This window comes from Mustela nivalis, assembly GCF_964662115.1.
Source record: "Mustela nivalis genome assembly, chromosome: 6".
NCBI lineage: Eukaryota > Metazoa > Chordata > Mammalia > Carnivora > Mustelidae > Mustela > Mustela nivalis.
In genome coordinates, this window is record NC_139025.1 from 91592976 (window position 1) to 91619627 (window position 26652).

The following is a 26652-nucleotide window of genomic DNA, read 5'->3' on the forward strand; positions in this document are numbered from 1 at the left end:
TCCTTTTCTAAGGCAAATTCATTTTCAAGGGTCTAAATCTGTTTGTATTTTCTCTTTCTCCCACCACAACAAAAATTAAGATTCGCAAGAGACGTGTTAAGACTCTAGCTGGTTCCAGGAGAAAGGAGAATAAGGCCGTTATAGTATATAGGCCGGTAACACCTACATACATGCAGCATAGAATTTTCCAGACGTAGAATAATAACTAGAATAAAAACAGAATCTAAGTACATATGAGCTTCATTTCAAGTTAATTCTACATAGGCCAAAAGCAGAAATGATTAATTCGGGGGTCAGCAAAAGGAAATCCTTCATGCTTTTTCTTTAGGCCATTTCGGTTATGTTCACATGGCATAACCCTAAAACAATGCATCTACTTCAACAAATCACATATAAAACATACCTGATCTTAGTCACATAACATACAAGGGATAGAATCACTGCTCTTAGGATGGCAGTTTGTTGGATGACACTGCTTCCATCATCCAACAGTTCAACATCCAACATCCAACAGCTTCAGCAATGGCCAAGAGAGAACTCCTGACTTCTACCTCAATACAAACAAGCACTCATCAAGGAGGAGGGAACAATGATCTCTGTGCCAAACAACAGCTGGAACCGAGTTCCTCTGATTCATGGACTGGGAATCTTCCTGCCAATTCCCAAGGTGGTTTGGCCATACTTTATGGATTCATTCTCTTTAAATGGTCTTTTGTGGATGATGTGGTATCATGCAGCCTTATTAATAAATAGAAAGAGCATGTTGGTACCTCCCCAAAGGTTCCTACATGTCTTTCCTCTGACTTTCTAGCAAAGACATTAGCTTCCTCTAACTACCCCATGCTTTTTTTTTATTGATATAATTGATGTATAACATATTAGTTTCAGGTGTACAACATGATCATTTATGTATATATTGCAAAATGATCATCACAGTAAGTATAGTTAACATCCATCACCATGCATAGTTGCAACATTGTTTTCTTGTGATGAGGACTTTTAAGATCTACTCTCTTAGCAACTTTCAAATACACAATACAGTATTATTAACGACAGTCACCATGCTGGATAATACATTCCCACGACTTACTTATTTTATAACTACAAGTTTGTGCCGCACACTTATTTTGTTTCACAGCATAAAGTGGATTGAGAAATCAGAATAGGGAATAACCAATAGGCATTAAACTTCCATGGTCACTAACAGAGATCAACCAAAGTTCCCTATTCTTGCCAAAATAATGGAGGAGGAACCCAACTTCATAAGATTTCTAATAATCGCGTCAATGCAGTAAGTAAGTGGTCTCTTGCGTCTACCAACTCCAAAAGGCTAATGACTGCCAAATGACTGGATGTGTGACATTCCCTTGGCCCCAATTTTCCATTCAGAAAAGGAATAAAAAAATACGACGCAAGTTTCCAAGATGCTACACTGTAAACCAGGGTTGGGATCACCATCCACCTGCTCAGGCTGACTGCAAACCCAAAAGGCATGACTGTATCAGCTCTGAACATATTCATGTGTCAGGGAACACGTACTGAGAATCCCCCGGGGCTCCATGAAGAGACAGAGTAAAAGTCTTCCCTTAAAAGACTTATAAGAACTGGAGTAATGTTAAAGGATTTGACATATTAAGAGGGATTTGAAAGATGATATGGAAATAGTGGGACAATTCTATCTACGCTGAGTACAGAACCATGGTGGGAAGGTGGACTGTGGAATCAGCAGAGCTGCTGGTGGTTAGCAGGGATTAAAGCGGTCGTGGGCCTCAGGGAAAGATCCGAGTTTCGAGTTTCGTGTATGTGCTGCTGACGTCATCCCCTACCTTTCTGGAAGAACTCTTCTAGCTTGTCCTTGAAGGGCTGGAGGTACTCCTTTGGTGACTCCTTGCATACCACGATCATCTGTTTCTCACTGGCTGTGAAGGGAAGTTTGGAATTAGATTTGCTTAAGAACATGTATTAGCTGAGCTGCTGCTTTGTGCTATGCTCTGCAGGATTCATTGTGCAAAATCCTTATCGGTCATGATTTATCTTAATTCCAGGGAAAAACAAACAAAAACAGACACAACACATACAAACACACACACAAACATAGTGAGTTCACTCCACACCTCTCTTCGGGAACAAAGAAATGCACCACCTTCAACTTTCCTTTCAGAGATGCAGAGAAAGCTCTGACTTGGGAGAGGAAAAGTATTATGCTTTTGGTCTCTCCAAAATTAAGGGAGGAAAAAAAACTACCGAATTCCCCGGGGAATTAAAGGCCCTGATCTTCTTCAGATCCATACTCCAGAAACAGAGCTTGAAATAGATTTTGCAGCAATTCCCAGGCATCCGAATTGCCTGGAGCCATCCACATGCCAGGAGGAGGGCCAAGCCCAGCCCAGGGAAGCCCTCATTCTGCTTTCCATTCTCCCGCCCCTCCCATTAACACTCCCCTAACACATGTGAAATTGTTTTCCGTGTGATTTACTTCAGAGAGAATTTATAAACACATTGATACATTTCTCAGATATAATTTGTAACTTAGAACACAACCATGCCCCCCTCAAATCAGACAGTTCTGATTTGGTGATATGGAAACCACCCTAACCCACAGTTCCCCATCACAGTGGGAATGGCTAGAATTGCCCTTTACGGAGATGGGGAAGAGTGGCAAGTGGGATCTTTTTGCTGGGGAGATAAGATCAAGGGTGAACTCTAAGGCCTGTTAAGTTTTGTTTGGTCTGTGTGAATTACAAGGCAAAATCGTTCCCTAAAAGCAAAGTAGAGAAGATACAAGACGAGATAAAATTATGAGAGGGTGCTCTTCGCTAATTAAATTCAAACTCCGGGTCCTTTATGTCACAGTACTATTTCTACCTTTCAGCTCTATTTCCCACATAAATTTGACCAACTAAGCCAAAATTCTGCCACTTTTCTAAATGACGTCAGCCAACATTCCCACTTCCACATCTGCGTTCGTGTGGTTCTCTGCCCAATCTGCTTATATCACATATATACCTACGCTGCATCTGACAAAGTTCCACTCATCCTAAAAACCCTCTCTGACATGCTGCCACCACCATGAAGTCCTTTAGTTTCCAAAGTTTTTGCAGCCTTTAAATTTCTCTAGTACCTGCTGTATGGTATTTATGCTTTACCTTTAATCATATTTATTTGTGTATTCATATTAATCCCTGTGAAGCCACCATGCAGGTTTTATTAACTTGTTCCCAAACTTCTTTAGAGAGTTGCATGCACATCTGGCCAAAAGCACATGATTTCCTCATCTTAACTACATTCTTATGCGAAGGAAGGTTAAAAAAAAATTTAGCAGTGTTGACCCAAACTGAGAGTGGGCTTTCCAGGAGTGCAGTGTGACCTCCTCATCTTTCCCCGCCTTCCTCCCTTTCTAGGAGAGGTACAACAAGGGTCCCAGTCTCCACTCTGAATCGATGTGATTGTCCTAAGCTCATTTGAAAGGGTTCAGTGTTTTCTAAAGACCTCCCAAAACATCTACTTCTTAATGGCGCAAGGCACAAGCAAAGTAGCTAATATGATCTTCCAGATTGGGTCGTTCTGAGGGTAGGCCTAGAAGTAGGAGATTGGTCAAAAAAACTTTGGAAGATGTCTGCTTTCAAGAATTGGCATTTTTTTCCATGAACTTTCACAGACACATGAACCTTCCTGCTGATATCCAGCTATGATTCTGAGAACACAGGTAGCCATGTTTAAAACAAAGAAGGAATTTCTTACAATATGAAGTGGGAGAATCTTTTAAATCCTTTAACAAGCCCTCTACTATATTCAAATCCCAACAGTTCCACTTACAGAGAACTATTTTGCATAAACACAAATATATGGTGAGGCCTGCCTGTACTTCAGTAAGAGGACATAACTGAACCCATTACAATGATTTCTTGGAGGTCGCTTCTCCCTAGCCAAAGCAAAGCCAAAGGCAGATCTTATTTTCCCAATAACAAAAGCAAAACCTTCACTTCTACCTGAATTAAAAAGTTGATCATTGTGGCTCTCCCTTTGTCCAGGCTGTGGTGACAGAGCCCATGGGGTGCATCAAATAGCTCAGATTTTATTGAGGCCCTAGGTGCTTGGACCAAGAGTCCTATCAGGCTCAGGTGGGCTGAGGCTTGTCTCTCTCATCTGCAAGATGGAGACCCCCTGACTGATAGGAAATCAGAATTAAGTGAGATGACACACATACCATGGTTTGCGCAATGCCTGGCACTGGCAAGGGGCCTCATAAAGATCATCTATTATTTTTATGATTTAGTAAAATTGGTCAGGAAACACACCCCAACCAGAACGGCAAGGGAGTCATGGCTGAGAACCAGCGACTACAAAGGCCATGCACTGTATTTATAGAAAAGTGCCGCTCCCGGTGCAAATCTCCTGTTTAGAACACAGGGATAATGCTTTCTGTTCCCTGGTGGGAGGTTGTCCCGCCCACTGGTAGGATTCACTGAAGAAATTCCGAGAAAGATGAATGAGGGATGAAGCAAGAGCCCTTGGGTGGCTGAGCCTAACTGTCCTGAAATCAGGACCTAAAGTCAGCACGCACGGGAGCATCTCCCCTGCTGGGCTGGGAGGTCCTCTCTGCACCCCGACAAGCCCAGCCTCCCATGTGGCTTGTTAGAATGAAACTTCTCTCTGGGATCAAAGGAGAGGGCTGCCCTCTGACAGACCCACCAGATGGTCTCCGCACAGTCGAAAGTTCCAGTTGATAGGCAACTCGCCCGCTCCCACTTATTCATGCGGCAAATCCGAGAGGCTTTCTGGCAGACCAATGGGAGACCTGAAGACTAATTACTGATGACACCGGAGACTCGTAGTGCACAAAGGAGAGAGATTGCCGGCAAATCCAGAACGCTTTTTTATTGTCCAACCCGAGGGCGCGTATTCAATGTCATCAGACCACCAAGGCTGCCTTGCACGCAGGCTGTGCCAGGAGTCCAATGTTGAAAGCCAAAGTCACCCAACATTCGCTTTCTCATTACCTACTACATTTTTGGCAGAATTAAAAATATATTGATCCCTGAAGTTAGCTACTAAACGGTCATTGTGAGAGATACATTAAATATGGAAAACCAAAACATAATGGAATAATGGACACCAGATTTGAGAAAGGTATTTTAACTCATTGAAAATTTAAGTGCTTGTGACGCATTTTAGTGAAAGATAAGGCTTTGCGTGTTTTAACATTTCAGGTTTTAGACTGCTACGGCCATAGGTGTTTGTCTGCTTTTTTTGTTTTTGACCTCTATGAACAAGGAATAAAGTTTGCTGGAGCCACTGAATGAGCACGGTTAGGTTACAAGGATAAAGAGGCAAGGCCCAGATAGAATTAATCAAAACCTAAGACATGTTGAATTGCTCAAATGTACATCGGCAGTTTTTCGAACATGGAATGTTTCTCTCTCTGAGTTGAAGGACCTGTAGGCTTAGTGGAGCCAGGATACAGTTTTAGAGGAAAGGAGAGATTCATTTGGACTCTGATTTTTCAGTCTGGAATTCTCTCTTCTCTGCTTACCTAATTCCTACCTCACCCCCTCTGTGGTTCTGTGCAAGTTCTACCTCTCCCTCAGTTTTACGAGATGCCCATCTTTCCAAAAGCCCCAAACTTCAAGGACCATAATAGAGGATTTTTGTAGCAACATACAGAACTGTGACTAAGCAGATTTTTAAGATTATCAGTGGGGTTTTTGTCAGAGATACCAATCAGAGTCAGATACGAAGGGCATAGAATGTTGGGTTGAGGAGTTCATCCTCAAGGAATTCACTCAACAATACATCAATTCACCAATCCCTATGTGTGCAACTGTGTGCCACAATTTGTACTTGGTAGTGAGGACATATCAGTGACAAAAACCAGACTAAAATCTCTGCCCTCAAACATCGCAGTGAATAGGCCAGCAACAGCAGTTAGTTAATGGGTAAGGCACATAGCAATTTCTCTTTCTAGTAATTTGAACTGCGTGCAAACCATATGAATCATTACCTTCCATATTAACATACTGTACTCCAGGGTCTCTTTTTAGTAATACTAGGACAGTACAGTGTCCTTCCTAGTGCTTTCCATGTGAAACACACACGTGCGTTCGTGTGCGTACACACATACACAGACAGAGCTACTCGTTTTCTACTCCAAAACACACTTTTATCAAAAGAAACTAAAGAGGGGTGCTTGGGTGGCTTGGTGGGTTGAGTCTCTGCCTTCGGCTCCGGTTGTGGTCTTGGGGTTCTGGGATTGAGCCCAGTGTCGGGGGGGGGGTTCTCTGCTCAGGGGGGAGCCTGCTTCCCCTTCTCTCTCTGCTTGCCTCTCTGCCTACTTGTGATTTCTGTCAAATAAATAAATAAATAACTTAAAAAAAAGAAACTAAAGACAAAATTCAGGGATCAAAAGTACAATATTAGCACAATAAACCTACATAGTTCTTTTTCATGGTATTGGCCTTGAACTGAATGGCTAGGGAATTACATTAAATCCAATGCATTAAAACAGTAAAATAAAAACAACTTTTGGCCAGCTATAATTCAGGGATTTCTATGGAAGGGGAAAATTATACATAAAGTCAGTAAAATATTAAGAATTTTTAAACTTTGGTTAGGAAAGGTAGGCAGAAAAAAGAGTATATTATTTTATAGTTATCTTCCATAATTTTTTTTTAAGGCTACACAAAGGAAGACTTCATGGTGATTTAAGTCAAACACAAATGATAAAAGATTGAAATTTTAAAATGCCTATTTCAAGTTCTTCAGCTCTGACGCTAAATATTGGGGGTGGGGGGGCATTTAAGGCTTAGCGTGGTGATTGGTATCAGAAGAAAATCCTGGGGTGGGGGATTTAGAACATCTACTCTAGAAGAGACTTGATTATATTCCATAGGGAACATCTAGACAGATTTCTGGGCTTGAATCAGACCACCGTACATAAATGACCCTGGTGTGGACAACCTATATGTATGTAATCAAAGGTGTTTTCATTCTTTGCCCTTTGTTTAGGAATTCAACTGATATAATTATTATGTCTACATCATTCCTCATAGTGACTGTATTCATCCACAGGAAAAAGTCCGTATGCAGAGCGGCCAAAAAACTTGGCTGGGCAACTGGGTATTAGGAGTGAAACCACAGGCCTTACATACCTGGTACCTGGGTCAGGATGTTACTGCAGAATAATGTAGCCAACACACACCAGTGCTGCTTTGCACATAAACAGGGTTTACGCCTCCAAAGCCGATTAGAACATTATGCTGAGTGAAGGAAGCTCATCACAAAAACTGTATAGAGTTCCATGTATATGAAATGACCAGAATAAGCAAATCAAGAGAGACTGAAAATAGATCATGGTTGCCTAGGGCTCAGGGAAGGAAGGATGGAGAGATTGAGGGGGTGATGATGTTTCTTTTTGGGGTAATGAAAATGTTCTAAAATTGTCTGCGGTGATGGTAGCATGACTCCATGAACACATCAAAAATCATTCAATTGTACATTTTAAATGGCTGAATTATGTGGAATGTGATTGTATCTCAATAAAGCCTTTTTTTTTTTTTTTTTTTTTTAAAAAAAGCTAATTAGAAACTCTGGAGTCTTTAACTGGAACTATAATGAGCAATTAAGTGAAGAATGACATTCTTGTGCTTTTTGTGCAGGGTCAAGTGTTTTTTCAACTCACAGATGTGACTGTGTCTTCAACAGTCATCTTTATTAACCATGAATCTGAAGTGGGAAATGAGTTTAAAATACCTCTGTACTGGAGAAATCAAACACATTCAACCTCAAAAGGTATCAATAAATGTTATCAAAACAAAAGACCCATTAATAAATAATTAGACTTCAGATAAATACTAGCAAGACACTTAAAGAATTTGTTAACTTTTAAAAAGATTCCAAATGAGAGCATTGGTATTTTCTTAATGGTATTATGCTTAACGTTTATGAATATATCTACGGTATCTACATACATTATCAACAAACAATACTTCAGAACATCATCTTCCTTGAAGTACTCTTAATCTAAAGATACATTTGTTCAAAATCTTTTTAAAAAAGGCAGGGGTGCCTGGGTGGCTCAGTGGGTTAAAGCCTTTGCCTTCAGCTCAGGTCATGATCCCCGGGTCCTGGGATCGAGCCCCCCATCAGGCTCTCTGCTCAGTGGGGAGTCTGCTTTCCCCTCTCTCTCTCTGCTTGCCTCTGTCTGTCTACTTGTGATCTCTGTCAAATAAATAAAATCTTAAAAAAAAAATAAAGATACATTTTTTCCTTCGTTTTCCATACCCTTTACTGACTGGGAAAGTTATTAAATACCTGACTCTTAGTTTCTTGATATGTAAAATTTCACGAGGACTAAATGAAAAGTACATGAAAAGCCCTTTGTGTATTGAGCAGTAAAATGCTATCTGCAATATTCTTCACCTGTTTGAAATATTCAAACACTGCTAAGCCCAGCTAGATAGCACATTGTACATGGCTTTCCTCTTTTCATTTCCAGTAACAAGGGAACCATACCAACCACCCCACAGACTCTTTGAATTACGTTGACATTCCTGATATTATGTGTTTAGTAAATAAATCATTATGTTATAAATACCCTAATCCCTTTCACAGTCAAACCATCTGTTAAGAACTGCTTAGGCTCACTTTTTCTATTTCTCACTGTGTACTTCCAGACCCATTAAAATTCACCTTACCCCTATGATGGAACTGAGAAAATGCTCTCATGTCACCAAGGAACCCATCTTACCCATTCTGCCTTTTTTCCTCCCTTTCAAATCTCATCTTGGCTCACTGCCCAGCAGGATTCCACTCCGCTGAACCCTTGGTCTTCCCGAAATACTTTGTCCCCTAGCTCTGTGCCCTCACCCTTGGCTTCCTCCCACCTCTGACCACCCTCTCTCTTTTGCAGCCTCATCCTTCTGTACTCAACCATTACATGTGAAGGTTCTTTACCATTTCTTTTCTTGTTAGGCTATGTTCTCTACTTCGAGAAAATCTCATGCAACTAAACACTGCAGTAACCATCACTAGGACTGTGACTCCCAAGGTGACAAGTCTAGACCATGGTTTCACCTCCAAAAGAGCTTTTGAATCTGTCGCTCCCCACCAGGCTGCCTTAGTATCTTCTTACCTGGTCTTCCCACATCTACCCTTGCCTCCTTTGATTCGCAGTGAAGTCAGTGATCTTTATAAAGCATATATCTGATCATACCAATCCCCTGCTTAAACCTGCCAGTGGCTTCCATTACTCCTACAGATTGGCCCTTCCGAGGCACTGAATGGCCTGCCTCCCTCTACTGTTCTGGCCACACTCTGTGGTCCAGCCACATGGTCCTCTCCCAGTTCTTCCAAATATGACCAGTTCCCTCCCACCATCAGTGTTTTCCTTTGCCAGTGACATTCTGCTCTACTGCTAGTAACCAGGCCTAGGTAGTGGTTAGTCATTGCTTTGATCTTGGCTCAAAGGTTACCTCATCACTATTTCTTTTCAACAGTCTACTCCATACTAAGGAGGTCCTCTCTGTTACAGTCTTATAGCACTGTATACTTCTCCTTTGTAACTTTCATGATTGGCCATCTCTCTTGTTAGGCAGAAGGAGGGTACTTTGTATACTGTTGTATCCCCAGCATCTACTACAATGTCTAGCCCATAGAAGAACTCAGTGACCATTTGCTAAATAATGAATACATTACCAAATGAGTAGAGGGAGGTCTTACACAATACACATGTAGTACAGATCTTAGTGCCCTGATAGCATTTGGCTTTACTATCACACACACATACACAGACATGTATATAAATATAGATACATGAAAAATCTCTATCTTTATGTGAATATATCTAACTGAGGTAGATAGATGTAGGGGCTGGAGAAAACACAAGTAGACTAGATATCATGCCATTTTCATTCACATTCATTCATTCAGATATGAGATACCAGGTTTCCCCCCCCCCCCCCCAATTTCAAAAGCTAACTTCAGAATTCTTAGACAGGAAATAGTTATTACTGGAAACAAATATCTTTGACTCATTCTTCGGGCCAAGCACCTCACCATCCCCAGCTGAGGACTTGGGTGGGTGTTATCTAAGAATCTGGCTTCAGGGAAGTGGGATGCTATCTTTAATAAGAGAGAAAGAAGAGTTTGGGTCTCTTTCAGAAGGCGAGATGGAAACAGAGAAGGATAGCAAGAGAGGAATAAAGGAATTGGTGACACCTGGTCTCATAGTTGCATAGTTTCACTATGGTGACATAGTTTCAGTAAAGACTCCTGAACTCACAGTGCTTGCTGTGAGCATGGGCTGTGAATGCTGAAGAAAGGGCTGAATTTTACACTGAGTTTAGACCACACACAGAACAAAGACCCCTTACAAGGAGGTAGAGGTTCCCCCATGCACCCCTCCAGTCCTCTTTCTGTCAAATCTTACAGATAGGCTTGTTTTTCCACAGAGATGGGATTTTGGAGTAAATTGTTCTTAGATCACAGGAGACAGGATGGTTTCCAGCCCTACTACGCATACACACGGATTACACAAATATTCGTGCCTTCAAAATATTGAGTATCTGTACTGGGCACTACGTGAAATCTTGAGGGGCAAAACTATTTAACCAGAACTATTGGTCATCTCTCCTCCAAAAATCTTCATAAGAATCTAGAAACAGAGACAGACAAGGAAACCTATAAATTGTAGTATAGTCCAGTGTCACAGGACTCTGGGTAGGGGTTTCCAACTCAGATCGGGGTTGGGAGGTGGTGGCCAGGGAAAGTTCTCCAAAATAGTTAAGTTATGAGTTCAGCTGAAAAGGTCAGGAGGAGTTAGCCAGTCAGCCAAGGAGAATGAAGGAAGAGGGAAGTAGTTTCAGAAAGAGGAAATATGATGAGTAAAAGTAAAGCATGATAGGAATGCACAGGCCTCCTGAGATAAAGTTAAGTGGTAATAGATAGTATTGATTGGACCTCAGGGACACAGGGCTGTTCTTCTCAGATCTTCAGTGTCCTGTGGCTAGATTTTGATTCAAAGGAACTGGATTCAAGGAACTAGAATCACCCGGATTGGGGGAAAGAAAGTCACAAAGTGCCAGAGAAGTAGGATTCTTGTCATTTTAAATACAGTGGTCAGGAAAAGTCTCACTGTGAGGATATTTGGCTAGAGACTTGACCAGAGTAAGGGCGAGAGCCATGAGTAAATCTGAGGGAAATCAAGAGTGTTATTTAGGACATGTTAAGTCTGCGATGTCAATTAGGTACTCACATTATATATAAAAGCCTGCAGTTTAGGCTGCATGGTTGGGATAGAAGAATGTAGCCAGAGAAGGGGTTGCAGGACAAACCCTGGGGCACACAGGCAGTGGAGGAGACGTGAGCAGCTGGACAGAAAAGTAGGGATGTGGAGTCACATGATCTGAGAGGATCCCAGCATTGCAAGAAAAAAAGGGCTGTCAGCTTTGTGCAGTGCTGTTGAAAAGTCAAGGAGAAGACAGAGAAGTGACCACTGATTCTAGAAACAGGGAGGTCTCTGGTCTTCTCAAAAGCAGTTTTAGCATTAGAAGCATAGAAAGAGGAAGCCAAATTGAGGAGGGGTGAGATACATAGAGACAGATTCCACAGTCACTTGTTTAAGAAGTGAAGCTAGAGAAAGAATAGCAATGAAGAAAGCATCCCAGAGGATGCTACTAGAGCTACTCTGATTAAGAGTGGGTACCCCTTTCCCCAGAGGAATGTTGTATAAAAATAAACCTACCAGGAAGCTCGAGCCCAGGGGAATCCCATGATGCTGATTCACTTCACAGAGGGAGGCTGCCCAAGATCAAATTCACCTTAATGTCCCATGATCATGAGTCTTCTCCATGAAAAAAATTTAAGCAGAAGTGACAGGGCCAAGTGAGGACATGCCAACGTGCTTTAGGACTTTTGGAAAGCCTTTGCAAAGCTGGGCCACCGACCACAGTCTTTGCACGAAATTGTCTAAAGCACTAATCAAAAGTCCCTCCTGTCCAACATCACAGCTGAGTCAGAATTTGCACTGCGATGATTATGTGGTTATAGACGCAGCCTTGGTCTGTGAGACATGAGTATGAAAAATATTCATTAATCACCTACCCATAACTAGGCCTAAATATAGATGGATTGGGCATGACTTGATTTATAGGGTGTTAAGCAATCCATCCTTTTATTTAAAAATATCCCTTCCCATGGTTTGCATGTAAATCATCACCACCAGAAGTTTTGCCTTGAACTGAAGATGCTACCTCCAGGGGATCTTTTCAGACATGAATCATATATTAGTTAAAAAAAGGAAACACTATCAAGGAAGAATTCATTAACACCTTAGTATAAATTTATTTCTCAGACTCGATTGAAAAAGCTAGGGATTTTAAGCAATAGATGGGGAAAGTTGTGTTATATGGAAGAAAAAGGCCCATTCAGCAAGGTTCTGATCTTAGTTAGACCGTATTGTTGGGAAGCCATAGGCAGCAGCCACAAACACAAAGTTCCCAAGGATCTGAAGGAAAAGGGGACCCATCTTGCGGAGGAGAGCAGCGAGTCCCTTCTAAAATGTTTTAGGAAGCTAACACACACACACAAAGAAATGTGAAAAATATTGACCCCACCCCCCAAAAAAGTAGGAAAAGAATCCTTCCGGACACCATGACCGAGAACAGTCACCATTTAATACTTGGGTACCTTTTTTTAAGTGTCTTGGCCTCTGTATCACACACTCTTGTTCGTAATTTTACAAGGACTGGTTTTATATATTATTTTTATACACTTTTATTTGATACAGAAATTTATGTACCATTATTCTTCCTATTAAAGGTATCACACATACTTTCTCATATTATTTCACAGAATTCACAAGCATTGTGTTTAACAGCCGTATCAAATTTCATTGAGTGGATGTACCCTAGAGTACATCCTAATCTAGGATGTACCCTAAATTAGGGATGTATCCTAATTGATCTATTAGTGCCCTCACAGTGGAACAGTAAAGTCCCTTCTGCCTTATTCTTATAGTCACTCGGGCTTTAAGTCACATCTGTGCCCATAAAATCTTACTCCGTTTAAGACTGCTTCTTTAGGGTATATTTGAGAAGTGGAAATACGGCTAAAACAGGAAAAGTGTTGTTAGGGTTCTTGACACATAATGGCACCAAACTGCTTTTGGTACAACACAGATGATACCAAAATGGGAAAGATGAAGGAGGGAAATTTTTGAAAATAAAAAATTTGAATTTTTGAAAATAAAAAATCCCACTTTGCAGAGGTAAGCCACAATTGTGCCCGTCATTGTAATACAGAGGCTGTGGTCCCTGCATATGAAGCAATTACACTCGACAATGGGAAACACGGAGATGACCATCCATGCTTTGAGGGAGTTTACTCAAAGGTGACAATAATTGGTGACACACAAACCCTGATATAAAATATTCTGGGATTAACCACAACATGAGGTGAGGTTTGGGACCTGCGCACGAAAGCAGCCTTTTGGACAAGCCCTCTGTGTGCCATTTAATTTGAATGTAAATTACACTATTGCCAACACCAGTGGAATTATCCGAATGGTGGTGGGGGAGAGTCTTCAGGCCTTTTTACATTAAACACTCAGACTTCTGAGATATACATTTAAATAATTACAAACACATTATTTTAAGAGGCTCAGACCTGTGAAGCAACAATATCAAATGGTCTGGACACACGACTAAAATCCAAGCCATTTGTGGAGGAAAGAGAGAACCTCCATTTTCAGACAACCGACGGAGTATTGAGTAAGGAGTGTCTTTTGTGAAAATTAAGACATCGCTGGTGGAATCAGCTCCATCGGTAGTGTGCTTCATTCTCACAGAAATTATATTTGTGGTCAAGCAATACATCCTGCTCATTGCTCAAACTGGTTTCCCTGTAGAAATGCTTAAATTAAAAACAAAAAACAACAAAACAAAACAAAACCAAACCCCTCTGGAGCCAAATGCTTATCACATGGTATTTTTTACTAAAATTAAGTGACAGATTCTCTCATACATATAAGTCTTGAAGGCAACAGGCCTGCCTCTTTCAGATTCAAGGAAATCTGTAAGGGGAAGAGGGAACAATGCTCATTTTAGGACTATTTCCTCCCAGCAGGGCAATCTCAGGCTACAAAGAGACCAGTGACTAAGATACATGAGCCCCATTAGCCGAAAGCAACCTGTTTCCACATGGCTCTACCAGGACAGCTGTAAGCTTCGGCAATGTCTCTGATCCGCGGGCGCACGTTGCCTTCTTGGCCTCTATGGGTTAGTCACATGAACCATAATTTTCTGCTCTGTGAAGTATTTACATCTAGATAAGCCGTGAAGAAATTTAAAAAAAAAAAGCAAAACAAACAAACAAACAAACAAACAAAAAAAAAAAACAAGAAAAGAAAAAGCGATGGAAAGGCCTAAGGAGAAGAAAGTAAAGGATGGAAAGTTATTTTAAAACACACAGCCTAAACTGGCGGTTGGATTCCGGTATCTATTCTTGGCTACGGGAATCACTGGCAAAACACGAAGCTGGCAACAACCCCTAATCAGTTTGCCACTGTTTTCAGATTTAATGCAATATTTGGCTCAGACGTTTAAAAAAAAATCCCCTTTTCCAGCTAAAATATTTACACAGTCCTATGTGTCTCACTTAATGCCTGTTAAGCAATCATCTTTTAAAACTCCACAGACACTTGTAAATCTGTCGGGAGAACTGTGGCCTATAAACAAGGCTTCACATAAAGAGGGCTGCACTGTCCGTTTGCCGGGAGTTGGGATTTCTTCGGATTGTTTGAAAATAAAGTTGAGAATCAGAAATAGTTCAGAGCGGGTAACAGAGTGGCCGAGCGACTGGCTGGCAGGATGCTGTCCGTGGTATTAACGGGAAGCCACCAGACACTGACCTCAGCTGTTGAAAGTCCTGCTCTCCTGTAAACCTGTCATTGATCCTACCTCTCTGTTGAGTTATGGCACAGGGAAAGTGACGGGTCCCGCAGCCCCGGTAGTCTGCAGCCCAGGGTCTGGCGGGTTAGAGAAGGTGAGCTGGTGAGGTCTGCGAAGGGAGGCTGGTTCTTGGTTATGTGGGTACATTGGAGTGCATCAGGAAGGATGGGGACTCTTAGAGGAAAAGGAGAAATTCTGGGCAGGGCTGAAATGGGGTGGGGTGTGGAAAGGAGACAGCAGAAAGCTTGAGGGAAAAAGCAGTATCCCCTGGGAAAGCCTAGGCATAACAGATTCCTAAATCCCTACTAAAACTCCCTGAAGTCTTCAGCCCCCACGTCAGTGAGCCTACGCCTTCAGCCCTGATGTCATGGAAAGGCAAGGGAGGCCTACGTGAAGCCCCCCTCCTGCTGGCCTGGGGAGCCCCAGGAATTTGTCCGGGTCCTCCAGATGAGTCAGGTGCTTGTGACAGGACTGTGTTCAATTGTTTAATTATTCCTAGTAGATTAGCTGCCTTTTTAGTTTTACTCCATGTCACTGACTCCAACATGCCATTGACTGTGATTCACAATTTACTTTATAATAGCTCCAAGGAGGAAAAAGAATATATTAAAGGTATATGCCAGTTTAACAATAAGCCCCAGCTTAAATCACTCAATTTCGGGGGGAGGTTGTTAGGAAGAAGAGGAGTCCTGGAAAGAGAAAACAAATGAGGTATTTGTAGCTTGGAGGTCTCAGGCCTTGAATAGGAGGTGGCAAAGATTCGTTGGTTCTCTTTATGATATCACAATCAGGAAGGGTTTTACAAATGTTTTTGTGAGTCTACAGGACAGGTGGAGGGCAAGTTCTGCTCACCTTCTCCATCCCTGTCAGACAACAAGTTCTAATCACTGTTCCGAGGGACAGATGGCTGTGCTTGAGAGAGGAGAAATCAGAAGGCTAAGTAGGAATACATTTCTCCTCCAGAAAATGAGGGTAACACTTGTTCTTAAAACGTGTTTATAAATGACTTGATATTTCAGTAAGTTTATTTAAAATTAGCAGCTAACTCAGAGCTTTGAATAAATATTTGCTAAACAAATGAACTGATTGAAAAGGTCAAACAAGGCCCTCCTCATATTTTGGAGGGTTTGGGGGTTTTTTTGTTGTTGGTTTTTTTTTTCCCCCCCCAAATACCTGGAATTTTAACAGTGTTTTTAAAGTTAATCAAAATAGTCAAGAAAAATGTTGTAAAAAAAAAAAAAAACCAAACCAGGTCAAATTAGCAGTTTTAGCACATCAGCCATTATAGATTTTCCCTGGGCTTTCCTCCTTCTGTAAGTTTTGGCACCAAGGAATTCACTGGTTAATGGCACCTGGTTGTCTTACGCAGAGCTGGACATAGTGCTTTTTTTTTTTTTTTAAGATTTTTTATTTATTTATTTGACAGAAATCACAAGTAGGCAGAGAGGCAGTCAGAGAGAGAGGGGGAAGCAGGCTCCCTGCTGAGCAAAGAGCCCGATGCAGGACTCTGAGATCATGACCTGAGCCGAAGGCAGCGGCTTAACCCACTGAGCCACCCAGGCGCCCCGACATAGTGCTTTTTATCTCTGTACCCAATAATTCTTTGAAAATTAGGTCAAGTTCTCGACGTGTATGATTGATAACAAATGGCCCTTAATGGCCAAAGGTGTCTTGGACCCTTGTCTGCTTTATGTGTCTCATTTCATTCAAGAGCTCAGTCAAGAATTCTATGAGCTCAGTCCTGCTACTATCCCTTTTGTTAGCTAAGGATGAGGAAAATTTCACAGATACTGTGGCTGCGTCAGAATCTGAACCCAGGGCTGTCAGACCCGCTGGCCTTATGCTATCCAGCCTCTGACCCCAACAACCTACAGGGAATTTTCAGAGACAACGTGAAGTACCCATGAATGTTAAGGAGAAAGGCAATAAAAGCTGAAAATCACCCAGTGCCACCAGTGGGGACCCCTTTAGTTGAAATGGAGAAACAGAAGGCCATGGGAGGTTTATGTTATTAAGTGGCACAGAGGAAACTCAGAGATGGGCTGCGGACTCTCAGGTCACTGATCTCCCCATGGATACCTAAAGAGTAGAGTCACAGTCCATGACCTCTCTCCATTCTTAGACCTGCGTCAAGGCCAAGAAATCTGGGAAGAAATCTGGAAGAGATAAGGACCTTGGCAAAAACTCCAGTCCCCTTTGCTGGGGTTGAAGAGGTCTCCCTCCAACCTCACTCATTTTGCTGTCTGACATGAAGAGAATCCATTTGTGGACTGTGAATCTTCCACAGGGTCCAAGATACACAATTTACTTGGGCAGAAAAATATTTTGATATTCACAAAACCACCCACAAATCTCTTTCTGTGAAGCAATGTTTTGACCTGACACAAGGTTATGGTTAGTGTAGCATCAGCTCTGGCTTGGTCATCAAAAGACCCAGGCTCCATGCTGGCCATTCTGCTTCCTATCTTGGATACCCATCTTCTCCGCTATGTTGGCCTGCCCCAGTGGCTTCAAAGGGTGAAGCTACGAACATAGGTGGGGTATTACCATTATAACGACACCAATATATTTTTTTTCTCTTCAGATGGGAATGTGAAAGGCACTTTATTAATGGACTTGCCAAATCAATGCTATTTGCTATTCCTCCTGCTCGATTCCCAGAGCATGCTGAAAGCTTGTAGGTGAAAGGTCACACTCTGGCTTTACTGAGCAATTCTCCCAACCATGTAGTAGAAACTTGATCAAGAGCAATTGTGTTTTTTCCAAACCTATTTATGCAAGTTGTTCTTTTTATTGAATTACACAGTTGAAAAAAAAATTTTTTTAAAGATTCCATTTTTCAGTAATCTCTATACCCCATGTGGGGTTTGAACTCCCAACCACCAGATCAAGAGTTGCATTGCTCTCGCGACTGAGCCTGCCAGGCGCCCCTGTAATTATGTAATCTAATTGCTTGAGGGTACGCTGTCACAATATGAGTGTGAAAAAGCATTATTTCTACAAATGTAAGTAGAAGCTGCTGAAGTACTGTTGTTAACTGTGGCTGCGGAGAGAACAGTGGAGATGAGGGAGACATGGCAACTCAGTGTCATGCGGTACTTGGGTTTGGGACCTGGAACAGAAAGTGGACACTAGTGGAAAAAACTGGTGAAATCCAAAGAGATATTAGAATTTAGTTAATTGAAACGTATCAGGGCCAGCTTCTTAGTTTTGATGAATATATCACAACAAAAAGTGGTTAACATAATAATCAATGCTCGGGAGACTGGATAAGGGCTCAATGAGCGTTCTATACTATTCTTGCAACTTTTCTGAACCTAAGTTGGTTCCAAATTAAAAATAAAGAGTTCATTCTTAAAAAGGTATAGGAATGATGCTATATTTAACTGGTTTTAAATTGAAGATTAAAGGATCCAAGTATCATTTTCTAGGATTCTTGAATTGGGCCAACTTTTCTCATGAACCAACCATATTGGGTAAGAGTTCTATTCTATAATGATTACTTCTGGGTGGTATCAATGTCAGGATTTTTGAGGCATGGGTTAATTCAAGAGCAGATCCTTGAGAGCCATTTAGAAAGACAATACCCGAGAGCTAAACCTGAAATAATTTTACAGTTGACTTTATATTCTATATCCTGTCAATGGCCAGAATTCCAGGGATTCTTAGCTGTTCAAGTAACAAAGTTTAGGGGAGAAACCAGTAACTCATACTGAATAAGGAGAACTGTAGAAGGCACTGAAATAGCATAATAATTGCCTGGGCGGCTCAGTGGGTTAAAGCCTCTGCCTTCGGCTCAGTTCATGATCCCAGGGTCCTGGGATCGAGCCCCACATCGGGCTGTCCGCTCCGCGGAGAGCCTGCTTCCTCATCTCTCTCTCTCTGCCTACTTCTGATCTCTGTCTGTCAAAGAAATAAATAAAATCTTAAAAAAAAAAAAAAAGAAATTAGAGTTGAAATTCATTGTCAAAATCATCTAGCACAGGAGCACTGGGTGGCTCAGTCGTTCAAGCATCTGCCTTTGGCTCAGGTAATGATCCTGGGATTGACCCCCGTGTCAGGGTCTCTGCTGAGTAGGAGCCTCCTTCTCCCTTTCCTTTCCTCTCCCTGCTGCTCCCTCTGCTTATACTCTCTTTTTCTGTCAAATAAATAAATAAAATCTTAAAAAAAATTATTTAGCACATACCCCCTCCCTAATGGCACTTACCCTACCCTTAGTTACTAACTGTAACACAATCTTCCAATCAGAAGAGGGGAAGGGACCCACTACCTCTCACAGCCGTGAGTTCTCCCTCATTCATCCACTCAACTCTGCGGCAGGTACTGATGGGCATAGTAGGTATAAACACTAAAAAGGTCATTAGATCTCTACCCACGTTGGGGGGGGCGCCTGGATGGCTCAGTGGGTTAAAACCTCTGCCTTCGGCTCAGGTCATGATCTCAGGGTCCTGGGATCGAGCCCCACATTCACTATAGTCTGGGTGAACAGGGAAGGCCTAAGGCATGGGAATATCTAAAATAAGGACATTCTGGGCTGAGGGACTAGTCGTTGCAAAGGTCCCAAAGCAGAAACAAGTGTATTGGGTTGGAACACACAGGCTTGTGAGGCTGAGGTTTTGTGGCCAGGACTGGGTGGGGGTGGCATGAGATGAGATAGCAAAGGTAGAAGTGGTCACACCACGGAGAAACGTGGAAGGCACGGGATGGGTTTTGAGGGTGGAGGTATGAATACAAAACAAAGCGTCCTGACTTGCCTGATGAGCAGAGACCGGAGTGAAGGGAGGGCAAGTGTGGAAGCAGGGGCCCCTGTGAGAGAAGGGGCTGGTCTGGACTGGAAATTTGCCACGGATAGGGAGAGCACTGAATGGATGCAAGGCCTGTCTTGGAGAAAGAATCAACAGGATTTGCTCTTGGACTAGATAGCAGAAATGAGGGCATAAAGGGAATCAGGGGAAAATATTATACATTGTGCTGATTGTTTTGTTTTGTTAAAGATTGTATTTATTTATTTGTAGGAGAGAGAGAGAGGACACGGGGGTGGAGGGGCTGGAGGAGGGCAGAGGGAGGAGATGGAGGGGGACGGGAGGGGCGGGAAGGGGGCCGAGGAAGAGGGACAAGCAGATTCCCCGCCGAGCCAGGAGCCCAACCAGCTCCACTGGGGGCTCGATCCCAGGACCCAGAGATCATGACCTAAGCTTCAGGCAGATGCTTAACTGACTGAGCTCCCCAGGCGCCCCGCATTTTGCTGATATTTCTGTGAAGGGATCTCCTTCATATAGCCCTGGCCCCTCCTCTCAAACGATCAGTAAGACAGACAGTGATACCTGCCTTTCTACATGAGGACGCAGAGATGTGGAGGGATGACGTGACAAGCCAAGGATCACAGGGCTTGTGGAGCAAGGATCTGAATGCAGGGCTTGTGACTCGAGACTGTTCCATGACAGTAGCTTTTACTTCAGTGTTTTATGTTTCTTGTCAGAGAAAAGAGAAACAAAATAAATTCTATTAACTGTGTTGATTTATAAATAAAGGGTAGAAGCAGAGGGAGAGCTGAGAGGAGGACCCTGGCGGGACATAAGTCATCCTTCCCACCTAGAGATGTCACAACCGCAGCTTCAAAGGAAAACAGAAACTTCTTTTCCATTAATTAAACAAATGAATCAGGTTTCAGTTTCCGTCTCCTCTCCCCTTTCTGTCCGACTTGTCTTTGAAGGCATTCCGTTTGGGAAATGGGTGACCTTTACCCACCACGCTCCACTTAATTGAATGCTTTGCATCAGAAGTCACCACACTGATCAACATTTTACACACACTGCCTTCCTGAAGTACTTACCCCAGTCCCTTGCGTCTGTTTTGTTGAAATCGCTTTACAAAAATAAATCATATCAAAGTTTTTCTTTTATTATTTCTAAAACTTTGCTTGCAAAACTAAATATTTTTAACACCATGGCAACATGGTCAGGACTCGGGCGAATGCATCCAGCCCCCTTTCAGAGTCCAGGTTTAGCAAATCTGCCTCGGACAAATGGGCCGCGAAGGAGGAAAGAGCTAATAAATTAGGCATGGTCAATAATCATTCAAGTCATGTCTTCTGGAGCTTCCTTAAAGGTGATAAATGAGCCACACAGTCCTAATGGCTGATGCGTCCCCCCCCTTCTTGGGCACACCAAGATGCGTTGAGCAAACTGAGAATTGCATGGCTTCTGAATGAGTTTAAAGAAAACCTCCCACACTTCCCGAAGGACTTTCTCCGACATCTGCTCCTCTGACCCTTCCAGGATCCCAGAGTAGGGCAAGCCAGGATGATCAGCTGCAGTGTTTCGGCTGAGGCTCACAGAGCTTACGAGACCCGTCAGAGTTGTAATGGTTTCTCCCATGGTTTGTAAGACACAGAACTAAACCTTCGAACCGCGTCTCCTGAATCCCAAGCTAGGACTACTTTCCACAAGCCAGCGTCTGCCCCCGAGAACTTACAAATGCTTTGATGTGGTGCTGTGGCATATTTAATAAAGTTACACCTGTGCTGATTCAAGGAACCGGTGTATTCTATGTGCTCCAGGAAAAGCAGTTCCCTACTTCCATCCACAAATTTCACCCAGTTCTTCCCCCCCGGAGACAGCCACTTGTGCCAATTGGTCCTGATTATCTCAGTGCTTAACTGCACGTCTCTAACAAGCTCCTACCGGCACTTTTCACTTTTTTCTTCCTTCTGCAGTATAGATGATGTAGTTCCCTTCCCTTTCTTCCCACCCACCACACACGAGCCCCCTCCCAGTAGAGCACACCATGGTTTGACCACACTAGCCTTCTGCATGAACACCAGGATGATTTTACAAGAACCAGCTCCCAGTCCCAGCTGATTCATAAATTCTAATGTGCCTTTCCTAAACATTCTCCTCAAACTCCCTCACTCTCACCCTTGTAATATATTTTTTTTCCTAATTTCCTGTTTTCTATGTGCTTGTCACTAAATGAACTCCAAACTTGTCGCTAGTCATGGAACTCTTGTCAGAACATTCAGGATACATCAGACACATGAACTGCATATCCCTCAGGGATCTTCTCCATGATTCTTTTGAGCTAATCCAGTCTGGACTGTTTGCTCTCTGGGCCTGGCTATCATCCTAGGCTGTCTGCGCTGGAGTATCTCTTCACCTCCCTTCTCCACTGGATCTGTAATTTCCCGTCACCTTTGTCTTCTCATTTCATGAAAAAGCACATTCTCTAGTAGCATCCTGAAGATGGTTGCATGGGAGATAAGTTTTTTGATAACTTACATGTTTAAGAACACTTTTCATTTGCCTTCATATTTGATTGACAATTTGGTGAATATAAAATTCTGGACTGGGAATACTTTTCCTTTAGAATTCTAATCCATTTCTAGCTTCTAGTGAGGCTATTGGACACTTGGAAGCCATTCTGCTTCCTGATTCTGGTTAATTTCTTCCCACATCTGGTCCCTCTACCCCATCTCCTTCTAGAGGCATATAAACATTTCTTTTCTGAGTATTCTGAAATGCTCTAACAATGGTATGGATCTATTTTATTCCACTGTGCTAGAATCTCTTTGGGCCTTTTACTTATTTTTTAAAAGATTTTATTTATTGGAGAGAGAGTGGCATGAACGGGGAGGGGGGGGAGGGGCAGAGAGAAGGAGACTCCCTATTAAGCAGGGAGCCCAATATGTGGATCAATCCCAGGGCCCCAAGATCAGAACCTGAGCCAAAGGCAGTCAGTTAACTGACTTGAGTAACCCAGGTACCCCTCTTTGGTCCTTTTAAAATTAGAAAACTGTGTCTATCATTTTGAGAAATTTTCTTGAATGATTTCGTTGGTTTATCAACACCTGACTATGTATGAATGTTTATGTGTGTATATATATGAATTTACATATGAATTTGTGGTATGTATGAATCGTGTGGTAAAAATCACATCGCTTCTCACCTTCCTCCATGCCTGGATTAGAATTCCACCCTGTTGTTTGGTGGATTCATTTACTACTTGTCCATATATTTCTTAAGCTTCTGAAATTTTGCAGTTCTATTTTCCTCTTTCATTCTGTGCTCTTGACTTTATGCTTTCAAAGAATTCTCTTTACTATCTTTAAAATAGTTTTCAGGAGGAACTGAAATCCTAACTGAGGGTTCAATCCAAACAAGCGTTCAAAGGACCATCTTTCTCAGATGTCCTCCAAAAGTCTTTGGAAGTCTTCTTCCTCCCCTCACCCCAGCCATCCTGCTTATGGACCACACTCAATGAGTAATTAAAGAAAACAATCATGGGTGCCTGGGTGGCTCAGTCAGTTGGGTGTCTGATTCTTGATTTTGGCTCAGGTCATGACCTCAGGCCATGTCAAGTTCTGCACTGGGCATGGAGCCTGCTTAAGATTCTCTCTCTGCCTCTCTCCACTGTCCCTCTCTCCCTTCCCTCTCTTAAAAAAAAAAAAAAATTAAAACAAGCCCAAACAAAACAAAAAAAACACACACAAAAAAAAGCAAAAACAAAAAAGAACATTCATTCTCATGGCAAGATCTAGTTTTTGTCTTATTTTTTCTCCTTCTGTCTTAAAGAACACTTATACTCTTGCAAAGGGAGAGCTACTTCATACAAATCATTTATTCTGCACTGTCAGGGCTAGTCCAGACACAGAAGCAACAGTCTGCTCTGCTGTGTGACTTGACAGGTCCTGGGAAGTTCCATTAATTTCTCATCTATACCAGAACCACATTACATGTAATTTCTGCAAATGAAGAGATAACCAAGGCATCAAACCCATGCAGGGTGTCTTGGGTGGCCATTGCTATTTATATGACTACCTACATCAGACCACGGTGCTTACCTTCTGAGTCATAAAGGAATAGAACGTGGTCTAGGCAATTTTCAGAGAAAGACTGACACAGAGAGAGTGTGTTGGAGAGACTAAAGGAAACTCATAGGGATGTGGTAAGAGGACAGAGGTTGCAACCTGTAGCTTAGTGGAGTAGTTGTGCGTAGAGACCAAAAAAGCCTACAGCCAATCCAATTAGTACATGTAATACCTTTAGAAGATGAACTAGAAAAATAAGTGGGGCTTACTCTTTAAGATTTCTTGTTCTAGATCATATCGTTCATGCCTGAGAGGTGAGTCTACAAACAGTCAAAGGATAAAGCATGGTCTAGTGCAAAGAATATGAGCTTTGTAATCAGATAAACCCGCTTCTGATCATTAGCAGGAAAGTGGCTTCGACTTCCTTATGGTTAACATGCAAGTAGTACTTACTTGGAAGTAGTTTTAAGAAACAGAAATGATGCGAGCAAATTTTCAGGTATTCACAAGTGCTCATTAAATCAGCAACTGTAGCCACTAGTGATGGTGGAAATGGATATGCCCTGTACCTTGGAACATACCGTGCCTGCGTCCACTGTCCACCTTTGGAGGGAAAATTTTATCCCTGAGATTGTTTAGTATTGCAGGTACGTAACAGTAATAAAAAGGGAACTAACTTTTAATTGCTTTTAAACTTTCCATAGACATATAAAAGGGCACCAAGTTAAATTTGGTATAAACAAGGAATTTTTTTTTAATCTAAGTGTATCCTGTGCAATATTTGAGACAGACTCCTGCAAAAAAAACAAAAAAATAAATAAATAAATAAATAAATAAATAAATAAAAGAAACCCAAAACCAAAAAGACAAAAACAAAAAACAAAACTTTTAAATCTGAAATTTGGATGTAACTGGGCCTCCCACATTTTATTTAATCAATCTGGCAACTCTCAGGATACCCCCATATCACCTGCACTAGGGGCAGAACTGTAGCCATGATAGTCCCCTATAATAGACACAGCCACACTGTGTCTATTGTAAATTCAAAGGAATAATCCTCACAGAGCTTCTTTAAGTCATCTTCTTTGATTCCTGGGATAAGCTCCATAGGCAATTACTTTTCTAAAATTCTGTTTTGGGCTCAATAAGACTAACTGACTTAGTGTGCCAAAGGCTCTACTTTCATTCAAGCAGTGGACAGATAATGTAGATTCCTGACGGAGGAGAAGCCAACATGCTTGGGAGAAAGATGGAAGTCAGAGAGGATGGTGGTGACTGAAACTTGCACTGAAGAACTGGACTGGACAGTGGCTTCGGGACAGGATCCTTCCAATGTCTCCAATAATGCAAACACCAGTTATTAGCATTTCTCCTTAATTTTCACAGCCAAATCTTGATTAACTACAGTATTAAGAGGAGGAAAGGACACTCCACACTGTCCCACATCCAAATGTGAAAAATAAAAAGCCTTGGTCAAGGACAAGAGAAAGGGCGGTTCTGCTGATTAGCCCTTCTGCTACCTCTCACTGGGGACGCCAGCTCACCTGCAGGCAGCTTCTCTTCCTGAAGCCATCAGGGCTCCGAGTCTCAAAACCAGCCTCACACACCTCACCTTCCAGCACCGCACAAATACTAGCTCATCAACATATTTGCCCCAAGAGCTAATATGCTCATTATAATAAGTGAGCTAGAAGAGGACTGTTTTCCACCTCGCAGGAGAAACAATAGGTAGTCTATTGCTTACCATGTAGTTTCAAACAGGAAAGGTTTTCCAGCATGTAAATAATACAGCTGATTCACTGATGATTAGAGAGAATATATTCACTTTAAAAGAAAAAGCTATGGCTAATCCTTAACCTTACTAATCTACCTACCTATAACTAAAAGTTGACAATAACTTACATTTTAAAATCTCGTTTTAATTGTAAAAATGTCATGTATTTATCCAAACTGCTAAATGATTGCCTCTACCTCAGGCTCTGCCCAGGGCCATGAGAAACTACCAGGTAAAAACATTCTCATTGCCTGCTTTTATGTGTAGAGGTGTGTGGTTCCCTCTCCAAGTCCTCTTTTGTATGATTATACCGGTATTGACAGTATGACTCTCTTTTTTTTTTTTTTTAAAGATTTTATTTATATTTGACAGACAGAGATCACAAGTAGGCAGAGAAGCAGGCAGAGAGAGAGGGAAGCAGGCTTCTCGCTGAGCAGAGAGCCCGATGCGGGGCTCGATCCCAGGACCCTGGGATCATGACCTGAGCCAAAGGCAGAGGCTTTAACCCACTGAGCCATCCAGGCATCCCGACAGTATGACTCTTATATACATGCGTATTAATTTTGGGGTGGGCCTTTCAGAGGATTGGAGCTAAATGAAAGAATCTGATCTACTTTCTATGTCTGGAAGACATACTGACTCTAGGTAGAACAATCTACAAACAGCAACAAATGCCTACAACAAAAAGCCCCACTCTTTCTTGAACTGTGACTTTCATGTCTGTATGAATTCATTTTCTCCTGTACTTCATATTTTGAGGTAGAATTTTCAGTTCCTAGCGTTGTACAAAACAGAGGTTCATCGAGATGGCTATGAGCTAATTTGTCCACTCCATCAGAGTAAGGACATCGGGATTAAAAATGCTTAAAGATGTGATAGATGTACTTTAATGTAAAGTTAGTTAGGGGATACTACTATGATTCAAACTCAGAATGAAGATTTTTAACTGTTACTGAATGCCCGGGCTATGCATTTCACAAAGCATCTCATTTAGAGAAAGCTTAAAAAAAAGCTAACATTGTAGGATAAATATTTGTAGGATAAACATTTATAGAGTGATAACAGATATCAAAATGTCAACAGAGACTCTTGCCTTTCCTAAACTGCTGTATTGACAAATATTTCCA

General features: G+C 42.0%; 1 protein-coding gene across 14 annotated transcripts in view; it reads right to left on the reverse strand.

The window, feature by feature from the left end:
• The window catches only part of FMN1 (formin 1), a gene marked incomplete at its 5' end in the record, with an annotated part of 414033 nt that overhangs the window by 89690 nt on the left and 297691 nt on the right, over positions 1-26652 (reverse strand). For all 14 annotated transcript variants that reach the window (XM_082734303.1, XM_082734305.1, XM_082734302.1 and 11 more), the window contains one exon: positions 1827-1919. In XM_082734303.1, coding sequence (XP_082590429.1) covers positions 1827-1919 — 93 coding nt within the window. The remainder of the gene's footprint in view (positions 1-1826; positions 1920-26652) is intronic.